The 12,097-nt window shown below is 40.0% G+C and overlaps 1 protein-coding gene across 2 annotated transcripts in view; it reads right to left on the bottom strand.

The window, feature by feature from the left end:
• heatr5b (HEAT repeat containing 5B) overlaps positions 1-12,097 on the bottom strand; it is a 51,084-nt gene that overhangs the window by 6,814 nt on the left and 32,173 nt on the right. For both annotated transcript variants that reach the window (XM_081351414.1, XM_081351415.1), the window contains exons 23-30: positions 10,449-10,709; positions 8,853-9,034; positions 7,594-7,662; positions 6,551-6,727; positions 5,467-5,713; positions 4,099-4,323; positions 3,890-4,017; positions 1,128-1,263 (exon numbers count right to left, since the gene is read on the bottom strand). In XM_081351414.1, the coding sequence (XP_081207540.1) occupies positions 1,128-1,263; positions 3,890-4,017; positions 4,099-4,323; positions 5,467-5,713; positions 6,551-6,727; positions 7,594-7,662; positions 8,853-9,034; positions 10,449-10,709 (1,425 nt within the window). The remainder of the gene's footprint in view (positions 1-1,127; positions 1,264-3,889; positions 4,018-4,098; positions 4,324-5,466; positions 5,714-6,550; positions 6,728-7,593; positions 7,663-8,852; positions 9,035-10,448; positions 10,710-12,097) is intronic.

The following is a 12,097-nucleotide window of genomic DNA, read 5'->3' on the forward strand; positions in this document are numbered from 1 at the left end:
ACGAGCAAAAACCCTCCTGGTTCTCAATTGTCACGCCAATGCATTTTAAACTGCCCGTGAGCCAATTGGCCAGCAGTTCCAAGCTGGCGTTAGCCTATACGATTTCAACAAAAGTGGAGAAGGGAGGAGTTCCCGCAGCGCCAGCTGACGCAATGTGGAAGATAGCGCTCTGGAAAGGGAACCTGAAGACAAAACACAATGGCCAATGCACCTTGTTCCTGCGCCCCATGAGGCTTTGCCCGAATTATGCGTGTAACTTCCATTAAGCTGTAAACAATCAGTGAAAGGTTCGCTCTGTGAAGTTTTTTATAAAGACTGTGTACAACGAGATGACATTAATCTACTCACCCTTCAACCATCGAACATTAAAAGGAAATTTAAAAGTGTAAAAGCAGCAACAAGGTACTTTCAACAGACCAAATAACCCCAAAAGCGCGAGTCTTTCCACTGCAATAATGGACGGGTTATATCTATATTACATAACATGCAAAAATCAAAATCAAAAATGTCAATTAATCAAAAATGTCAATTAACTTCAGCATTGCGTGATACTATTTCAAAGTGATATCCATCATTTTGACCGATAATAAATTTTATTTACCTATAAACAAACATGGAAAGAGACGTGAGACTTTTGAAGAGAAAAATTACAGATTCTTTGTGCATTTCCAGTGAATTATTAATGGGATATATCGTAAATTAAACTGGGAGAACAGACCACAAATGTGCAGTATATGTTGACCTTTTTCATACTTATACAGCGGAATGCAAAGGGAAAAAACTAAATAATCATGAGGAAGAGAAAGCAGCGACTGAAAAGAGCTCTTGCCATAGATATTCTCCTTATAACACATCACGTTAAAATAAAAATGTTACGTTATTTTCATGATGTCTGAAAATAAAACCTGAAGGGAAACTGACGGATCAGCTTTATATGTAGAACAACCTTATGATTTGAAATGATTTGTTTCAGTCTTTTTGAACAGAACACCCATAATTCAAAACACAGTAATATCTCTTATTTTCTAGACTGCTTCATAACCCTTCAGATGAGCTAGTTAGTCCTAACGCCTGCAGGTGATTCGTCACAGGTTGTTTAACTGAATGTGAATGTGATGTCGACTCACTCCTGATGTGGTGCAGGTGCTCCTGTGCGGCGCGGATGGTTTTCTGCACCACCGTCGTCACCTGTAACTGCATGCTCTGCGGGTCACGGGTCAGTAAGAGCCGGTGAAGCACGTTCAGCAGCTCCACAGCCAGCAGCTACAGCAAAACACAGTCACAAACACTTCAAGACTGAATAAACACTGAAAGACTCGTTCTTGACTGAATAACTTTTGTAACTATATTTGTAATGTATGTTTTATTTATAAAGCGCAGTGTTATTTTACATTTAATTACAGTTTCTGAACCTGAATATCTTAAAACACTGATTATTTCAATCATATCTTTGTTCAGTTGAATCTATTTGTTGCGACTTTTTTAATTACTGAGTTTTTAATATTCTTTAATAATGCTTGAAATTTATATTAGTTAGGCAAGTTGTTTTTCTATGGTATTCAGTAACAATTAAATGTTTTGCAATAAGATTAAATATGAATGATATTTACTTTTGTTTAAAGCGTAACTCTCGCCAAAATGCAACCTAGGCTCTTTTTGTTAATCTACCCGAGTCAAACTTTCGTGTAAAAGCATAATTAGAATGGAAACGCCACTTTTAAGTTTGACCATATTTTTGTTTTAGGTTAATGCCTTGTGAATGGGAGTGAATGGGGCACGACTATGATAGCATCAAAAATCGCTATTTTTAAAACACTAAGAAGGCTCGACACAACATGAAACTGTGCTGAAGTGTCACCAGCGGCTCTACACATGAACTCCAGCATTGAGAACAGTGTTTGTGTACACAGAGTTTACTAAAGAGAAAGATTTTGATCAACACCAAAGAGTATAGAAGCCCAAGAGGCGAAACTCTGTTGTGTTATGGGTAACAGTCTGTAGATGGCGCTGCGGAGGCGCGTCCGCCATTATGGACTGAAAGCTGCTGAAATCGTTAGCGCCAGTCAATGGCAAAATCCATTTTAGGAATGTTAATGTGTGCACTTGCTTGATTGCACATCATTTTTGTACCTTTCCGCCTGTAATAGGACATTCACAGATTGTTTTTGTTCTTGCCATTGAAATCTTCACTGTGTGCACTTTCACTAAAGATGTTGAAAAAACAAGTTGTTAATATTTTTGTGATATTATTCTATGTAAAATATTAACTGTCTTTAGAAATGTTCATTTATAATTTTATTTATTTATTTATTTATTTTTCCAAATCATATATATGATGTTCACTAATTTGAAAAAACATTTGAAAAAATATCTTATTACTTATATCTAATTACTGTGTGTATGCCTATAGCCTATATATTATTTCATGAATTTCTGTTAGTCATATAACAAGGAAAATGCATAACAGAACAGAAATATTGATAGATTAAAGTTTTGCAGTAATTTTATAATTGTATCTTTGCAAACCGTAAGTGGTAGGCTAATGAAGCCGATTCGGTGGGGGACATACCCTTACGAAAAAGTACTATAGGAATCTTATAGTATTTTGGGACAAAATATTATAGTAATCTTATAGGAATACTATAGTAATTTGGGACATACTACAGAAGTAAGATAAGACTACTATATAAATACTATAGCATCTTTAAAATATTATAGAGGTATTACAGAACATCACAGTATGTTATGTTCTGTTATGTTCTGTAATACCTCTATAATATCCTAGAGCCGCTATAGTATTTCTATAGTAGTCTTATAGTACTTCTATAGTAATATTTTGTCCCAAAATACTATTTTCCTAAGGGTAATTAGGCCATGCATAACCAACACATAGACGTATATTTTCTGTCATTTAACGTCATTTAACGTCGGTCATCCTCATTAATGTATTTTAAATTGTTTTCATATTTAGATATGACGGCCAGAAAAAAATAAGTTATGTTAAGTTTTTATTATGTTAAGTTTTTCAGTGCCATTGACTCCCATTATTTTTCGGCGTTTTCCTTCGGTTTTCAGTCCATAATGGCGGCCGCGCCGTCACGTCATGGGGGCAATTGTTGCTATGGAGCGTTCTATTGAGTTTCGCCTCTTGGGCTTCTATACTCTTTGTCAACACACTGTGTTTCCGTCCGCCGGCATTTTGTCAGTCAAAAATAGTCGATCTCCGTAACGGAGGAGAGTAAAGATGGAAAGCTCCTAAAGCTTAGTTCAATATAAATTCATGGATAATTTGTTGTTTTCTCATTAGTGAAAATCAATATTGACCTTGTATTTGAAAAAGGATCCTCATATTAGAAGCAAAACTAAAATTCAGTGTCAGTTCATTCGTATTTGGAAATCGACTATTTTTGACTGTCAAAATGCCGGCGGACGGAAACACAGTGTGTTGATCAAAATCTTTCTCTTTAGTAAACTCTGTGTACACAAACACTGTTCTCAGTGCTGGAGTTAATGTGTAGAGCCGCTGGTGACACTTCAGCACAGTTTCATGTTGTGTCGAGCCTTCTTAGTGTTTTAAAAATAGCGATTTTTGATGCTATCATAGTCGTGCCCCATTCACTCCCATTCACAAGGCATTAACCTAAAACGAAAATACAGTCAAACTTAAAAGTGGCGTTTCTATTCTAATTATGCTTTTACACGAAAGTTTGCCTCGGGTAGATTAACAAAAACAGCCTAGTTTGCATTTTGGCGAGAGTTACGCTTTAACCTTATTGGAATGGAAATTAGGAATCGATAAGCAGAATCTAAATCGGAATTGTTTAAATTCAAATGATACCGAACCCTATTTACTACGGTGTGAAGTAAAACACATGAAGCAGATGCTGACCTGGTCCTCTGCGATGTGTGTGCGAGCGCTGGGCGAGTCCATCAGCGTGCAGAGCGCGTGCAAACACGACATCACATCCTCTATGGGCTCCTCGGCCCGAGGGAAACACAGGAACTCAATGCTGATGCCTGAAACAACGGGAGAAAACGCCACTTTACACACTGGGGGAGCAAATGTGAAAAATCCAAATGCATTTGCAGATAATTTACCCAGAAGAAGGTGCAATCTGTCCTTCACCAGATCATCAGTGTTTCTGGCGGGCGCAGGAGCTGCCGGTCCCGTGATGGCGGCGCTCTTGCTCTCGGTGGAGTCCTCAGCCGTGCCGAAGCCGGTGCTACTGAGCCACAGAGCCTCGGCGTGCAGGACCGATGCCCACGAGCTCCGGTAGTGAAGCCTGGCTGTGTCTATCGTCTCAGGAGTGTAGAACGCCCCTCCTGATCAACCAGAGACCAAGAGAAATACAGGGTTATCACAGGTTTACATGGAGCAAGTACAACAATAAAGGCCCATTCACACCAAGATAACAATTAAGAGTTAAAGGGGTGGTATAATGCCCTTTTCACTAATGTAAAATAAGTCTCTGATGTCCCCAGAGTGTGTGTGTGTGTGTGTGTGTGTGTGTGTGTGTGTGTGTGTGTGTGTGTGAAGTTTTAGCTCAAAATACCCCAAAGATATTGTATATAGCATGTTAAAGTTGTTACTTTTTGAAGGTGAGCAAAGAAAAACACACCATTTGTGTGTGTGTGTGTGTGTGTGCGTGTGTCTCTCTCTTTAAATGCAAGAGTCTTAATACTAATCAAAATGACAAAACTGGGGAACTGCTATGGAATGCCACAAAATAAAATAAATAAATAAATAAATAAATAAAGAAATGTAAAGAAAAAAAAAATACATAAATAAATACATGAAGAAATTAAGTAAAATAAATGAGCATTTATACTTTTATTTCCTTATTTATGTATATATGTATTTATGTCTACATTTATTTATTTCCACATTTATTTATTTATACATTTCTTCCTCTGTATGCTAATGAGGGGGCGTGTTTTACCTCAGACATAGCAATCGAGGGAACGTCAAATAAACTCGTGGGAACGTGATAAGCCATGACCACGAGATAATTTTGTGGAGGTAACGGCATCTCTATGAGATATGTTGAACGACATATTTTTCTTGTGGTCACGAGTTAAATGCGCAAACAACCTGCGTGACCATAGCAACCTTAATTAAGAAAGAGTGCGGTATTAAGAATTGATTATGTTAACATATTATACATCATTATTGTGTTAATAATCTTGAATCAGAATAAGTTCCTCTTGCAGAATCTCTTCTCTGATGATGTGGGCGGGGCAACCTGTCACTCACATGAGATCAGCCAATAGCAAACCACAACAATCCAACCAATTCCAGATACAATCAAGCCACGCCCACATTTGTTCTTGTTCCAGAAGCGTTTCACTTGGATATACGACACAATAGAGAAGAAAAGACTAGCACAACTTCACTTTCATGCTGACTTTCAGACTATTTCTGTTCTTGAATGTGATCAGGTGTTGAGTGAGCTGATGTGTGTGTACCTTCGGGCGGCAGCTGGCTGGAGAACTCAGCGGGGAGAGTGAGCAGAGCATAATCCCTCAACACCGACAGCCACAGACGGCTCAGAGATGGCAGCTCCGGCTGAACTAACGTCATCAGGCTGTCTGGAGGAAGAACATCTCCTCCTCCATCATCATCATCATCATCATCATCATCCTCAGCCTGAGGAGCAGCTCGCGCCGGCCCAGACTCACACTCCTGCTTTATCTTCATAGCCACCACAAACACCTGGAGCCACACAGAGAGAGGCAATGATGATCATGATGATGAACCCCGTAAAGCCTGACATATAAAATAATAGTCAGAAAAAGCTATATATTTTTTTTAAATGTGTGTTTTTATCATATTCGATACATAGTGAGAATATGGAGGAAAAACCTGCTCAGTTGCTGCAGATGCTGATATTTATATGGACAAAAAGTAAGATGAAACTCTGATGCTTGTAGTGTATATCAGTGATACTTGCATAAAATGCATATAAATGTCATACATGTCTTAGTAAGATATTTAAATGCTTAGTTTTATGATCAAAGCTCTGTAGATTTAAAACATAATGCAGTGCAATATAATTATGTTTGAGAGATAAACCTTCCTCAAAAACTCATGATTTTTCTATAAAATGATGTATGATAATCAAGTAAACAGAATTTGCATCAGTCATCTTGAAATATTATTAACAATATAAAAGTTATTCGGTTACACTTTATTTTAAGGTGTCATTGTTAGTGTAATTATATATTTAAGTGCTGAGTAATATTAAGTAACTACATGTATAGGCTTAGGTTGAGGGTTAGTTGCATGTAATTATGCATAATTTACTGTTATTACCATGGTAAGTACATGTACTATATGTAACACACTGTAAAATAAAACGTTTAAACCAGTTATTCTTACATTTACTTGATAAAAATCATTAAAGATTTGACTGCAAAAAAGACATGTTTGAAGGACGTTTGTAAAATAATACTAAAAGACTTTTTCTTGCTAAAGTGTGTAAGCTATCCATCAGACACAGCAGGACTGCCGGAGACTGTGTGTGAGAGGTTTATCAGATCCGGTCTTCACCTCGGCCCAGGCCTTCAGCACCGCCAGCTTCTCCATGGTGGTGGCGCTCTCGCTGTACAGCTGGCTGGAGGATCTGCCGGCCTGAAGCTTGTCCAGAGACGACACCAGCAGAGTGTGTACGCGCCGCAGGTCGTTCAGGTCACTGACCACGCCACTGCCTATCCACGCACTGCACACCTGCACACACACGAGAGGGGAACGTGAAGAACGCTCACAGGTCTGTGTCAAACACTGAAGAACGCTCACAGGTCTGTGTCAAACACTGAAGAACGCTCACAGGTCTGTGTCAAACACTGAAGAACGCTCACAGGTCTGTGTCAAACACTGAAGAACGCTCACAGGTCTGTGTCAAACACTGAAGAACGCTCACAGGTCTGTGTCAAACACTGAAGAACGCTCACAGGTCGGTGTCAAACAAACATGAAGAACACTCACAGTTCTGCAAAGCAAAAGGAAAACACTGAAAAGCATCATAAGACTGGTGCTCTTCGTGTGTCCGTCAAATGACTGAAATTCATTTTTTTATGTCAATGAAATTAAAGTACTATATTTTAGTTTGATAATGTTTTTTTTATTTAGTATTTAGTATTTTTAGGAGGTTTTATGGTACTACACTATATTTACGCTGTATTTATAAAAATCATGTTTTACTGTTAAACTGCAAGAAAATCAAAGTCATCAATCTAAACAAGTTATGCTCCAAATTTGATCTTGATATCTCATAAAATGATCTTTCAGTGAGAGAGTGTTCGGCTGCAGTTCCAAACGCTTCCACTAGAGGAAACTCCTCTCCATTCATTTCCAATGCGCTCATGTTTGACGGCGATGAGCTCAAGTGTGACTATTGTTTACAAGACCATTTAACCTTTTCAAATCATGTCCATGATCTTTTTGAGTGTTCACACAGCAAGTGCCAAAACCTTTACCAAGTTTCGTACCATTCCGATGAAGAAAAAAATTCTAAAAAACGAATGTCAAAAATGTCCAAAGAGCACCAGAGGGTTCAGACGTGTGTGTGTGTGTGTGTGTAGTGTGAGGTTCACCTGGCAGGCTTTAGCAGTGATGTCTGAAGGGGTGTCCGGGGAAAAGGCTGGTCGGAGCGCGGCACCAACCTGAACACAACATCACAACATCAGGACACGGGTTTGATCAATCTTGGGTGCCAGTGATCATGCAACATTTGAACGCGTCACATGACTGTACCAGTGACGTGCGGTCTGGGTAGGCAAACTAGGCACTGCCTACCCTGCCAAAATTCAAAAATAAAATGGTTTATTAAATAATAAACTTGTATTTGTATTTTTACTGTTTATTCTTGTGATTTATATATGCAATATGTGTGTTATTCCAATTATTTAGACGTTATGATGACAAATGTAGCAGTTACGCATAATCAAATAAAAAACAAATCGTAGAATAAGCAGTGCTTTTACTGTCCATTCATTGCAGACAGCAAGCGAAAAACCCATGTTGCGCATGCGCACTTCGATCCTGTATTCTTTAACATGTACGTCAAAAAGCACAACTCTGCTGTGCCTTTGGACGTAAATATGGTATGCCCGTAACATCTCCGTAACATAGCAGACATGGACCAATAAAAATCAAGATATTACTGGACATTTGCGCAGCTAACGTCATTAACGTTACACACCACAGATAGCCTACATGCCTAATCCCCGCGGCAAATTCAAAGCCAAAATGACAGCAACGGAGTTAAATGTTTTAAATTGAGAGCCAGAGACTGTGCAAACTGAAGGCCCGTAAAGATGAGTTTTACAAAGCTGCGATCGACGTCTTCATGAGGAAATGGCGGCGGATGAATTTGATGTAGGCTACAAATAATCTACCGATTGGTGAGTCAAAAACTATTTTGGGCTTAATATTGAATTGATAAATATGGTTGAATTAATGCAAGCCATTTGACTTCATATTCAATTGAGCGGTGTGTGATTTTACTTTTACTTTTGGCCGCTGTGCAACAATAAGGATTAAGAATGGTTGCATTCTAATGCTGGAGTGGAGTGGACATAAACTACTGTTACTCTCGGTGTGTGCCTGTGCCGCGCTTGTGTGTGTGCGACGTGCGTGTATGTGTATGTGTGTGTGTGTGTGTGAGAGAGAGAGAGAGAGACTGAGAGAATACACGCGATATACATCCTGATTTGTACATTTCTTGATATGCCACGCTTGTGCGTAATGTTTACTGTTATTATTAGCCTTTAAACAATAAATCAGGTAATCTTTCATAACTCAGTGCCTAGCCTCTTTAAGACATCACCGCACGTCACTGGACTGTACTAACGTTGGCCTGATACTGCTCCAGGATCACATGACCAGGGAACTCTGGCTCCGGCACCGCTGCGAACTTCTTGATGATGTCCTCGAGCGCCTGCAGTCCTGCCATGCGCAGCTGGTTGCTGTGGTCCGTCGCGGCCATGAACGCCATGCGGATCAGATCACACAAGTGCAGCACGAGGAAGTCCCCTGCGGAAGACACAACACTGGAGTCTGCAGGACTGAACATAATCCAATATGTTGAAAATGAACAAAGACGTTTGCTTTTATTGTTTCAAGCCCAATCTGTAATTCCTGAAGACACAGAGGGGCTGACGGTGCTCAAGATGTGTGGCCATCGGGGTCTTCTAATGGTCACAGCTTTAGTGCGGGGAGGGAAGTTGTCATTTTCTGATTGGTCAGTTTGAACGTCTCACGTTTGGGTCTCAGTCACAAGTCATGGATAAAAGAAGATTGTAACTGTTACTCTGTCTCTTTGATTCTCTGGATCCCATTCTTGGGGCTCTTTCTTTACCTCCTCTTTTCTTTGTCTCTCCCTCTCTATCTCTCTCTCTCTCTCTCTCTCTCTCTCTCTCTATCCCTCTCTCTATCTACCATTCTTTCTCCCTCTTTATCTCTCTCTCTCCCTCTCTCTCTCCCTCTCTCTCTCGTAACATTTTACATATATGCATACAAGTTATCATCATCTTGTCATTAAACCTTTTCAATTACTAATGATGTGCAAACTAGTTTTGATTCAGTATTGACTTTGAAGTGCTACCTATTGCAATACAATATTGTCACACTATGGCGACGCTCTCCCACATATTCAGCTACTGTAACTGCGCTTATTTCCGTCGCTGGTATAAGTAGCAGTGGGTGGAAAGAGACAATAAATGTGCAGTTTTCTACCATCTTGCTGACAACGTTTCTTTAAGTCACTACATCAAGTAGAACCAAATCAAGATCAACCAAAATTAAAAAAAGGCCCTAATATACAAAGTGAAACTGAAGAGCAAACTGATGCAAACTGAAAATCAGGCCAAAGCGAAGGATCCGCCTTCTTTGAGCTGTAAATCTCCATTTCTTCTGTTCAGACGCGAGTACAAACAGGAACACACTGGAGAGCCGCTTTATAGTAGAAACTGAAGCTGTAACTCTGACTGAAAGAGACACTGACACTGTTTTTCATGTTTAATACTGTAAAGCTGCTGCTTTAAATCAGTCGACTGTATAAAGTGCTGTATGAGTAAACGTGACGTGACTGTAGATCTGAATCTCAGAGCTGGAGCAAACATCTCCACATCACTATGATCAGATGCTTTCTGAACTGCTGTTTCTCATTGTTATTGTGTGTTTATTCTGTTACTGAGAGAAAAGAGCAGCTCATGTTTACATATTGATCTAAACGTGGGCGGAGTCAGGATGTTCGCTAAGAGAAATGTGGGCGGAGTCAGGATGTTCACTAACAGAATTGTGGGCGGAGTCAGTATGTTCGCTAACAGAATTGTGGGCGGAGTCATGATGATCGGTAACAGTTTATTAGGCAAAGGTATTTCAAATTTAGTTTTAACCATAAGGAAAGAACTTTGCCGTGAGTATATCGAGACCTTAAGACGTTTACCTTCAGGGTTTTTGGTTTTGGCGACCCGTGCAGCTGCCAGGTCGAAGTGGGCCTTGTCTGCGTTCTCACACAGATGGATGATCCGGCACAGGCAGTCGGCAGCGAACACTCGCGTGACCCAGCGCGGCGCCACGGACGGCTTGGCCTTCTCATCCTGACCCAGAGACGTGAACATGATGTCATCATCCATCTCATCCTTCTTCTCAGAGTCGTCGTCCTCCTCCTTCCGCCGGCTTTGAGACGCAACAGTCCCACCGACCTCTGCAACAACAACACCATATGAGGAGGACCGACAGATCCAAGAGTCTATGAGCTGGTTAACAGTGCACTGTTCATCTCTTTACACAAGCACACTGTAGTTTCTCTGATTATAAGGAAAATGTAAAAAAGTTTTGTGGCGACCTTAGAAATGGCAGTGTTGAAGACCTTATAGGAAGCAGCAAGACAGAACAAGAAAATCCTACAAATATAGAAAAAGGAGCACTGCTTCTAACACCGTAATGCTCACTACCAAAATTGGGTTTGGGTTTTGTATGATATAAATTGAACGCACTTTAGTATAAATACAGTATCTTAGGCTGGCCAAACTACAGTCCCCCTGTAGTCAATTATTTTATCCCTGTTTTCTACATATTTAAGGGTTTTTTTTCTTGAAAAAATGTGTTCATGCCATAAAATATTTTGAATGCAACTCCACACCCTTGCCTCATTTAGTATGCGCGGTTCTATGAATATGCAAATGAGCCCCGCCTCCACTCACTCACTCAGCTCAGAGATCCACTGGTTGACGATCACACGTTGATCTGATTGGTTACAAGGTAGTTTGTGACGTCAGAAACACCAGCGATTTCAAAGCGTGTTTTTGAGACTGCCTTTGGTTCACTGCAGTTTTAAGGAGGAAATACTCAGCAATGCTGTCGACTTATGACACAGGTCCCCACAGGGGGACTTTAAACCAGATTTTGCGTCCGACTTGCATCCCCAAGTGCTCGGAGTGTGTGGACCGATTCGATGCTTGAGGCAAACGACTTTTTGTCCAAAAAATCCTCAATTGTGTGCTGTCATCACGATTATTTTACTGCTCTCAATTGCAGCGAAGCCCGCACGATCCCAAACACGTTTGACTGTAGATCAGGCTGACGTGATTCTGACGTGATTCCCACGATAGCCAATGAGAGCGGGCGAGCTTCACCAACTGGATGTTGCGTACTTCTATCCACCTTGTTCCTGCGTCCCATGACGCTTTGCGTAAATTATGGGTGTAACTTCTGTTAAACTGTAAACAATCAGTGAAAGGCTCGCTCTATGAACACAATACGTTAAAGAAGTGTCACAACGAGATGATATTATTCTACTCACCCTTCAACCATCGAACATTAAAAGGAAATTTAAAACTGTAAAAGCAGCAACAAGGTACTTTCAACAGACCAAATAATCCCAAAAGCACAATTCTTTCCACAGCAATAACAGACGGGTTAAATAACACTGTAGTAATAAATATCCTATCTGTATTATGTAACTTATGTTGATTTAATCAAAAATGTTCAGCATTGCGTGACACTATTTCAAAGTGATTAACGTCATTTTGACCGATAGTAAATTGTATTTATCTGTGAAAACAAACCTGGAAAGAGACGTGAGGATTTGAG

This window comes from Scardinius erythrophthalmus (genome assembly GCF_964197995.2).
Source record: "Scardinius erythrophthalmus genome assembly, chromosome: 21".
Lineage (NCBI taxonomy): Eukaryota > Metazoa > Chordata > Actinopteri > Cypriniformes > Leuciscidae > Scardinius > Scardinius erythrophthalmus.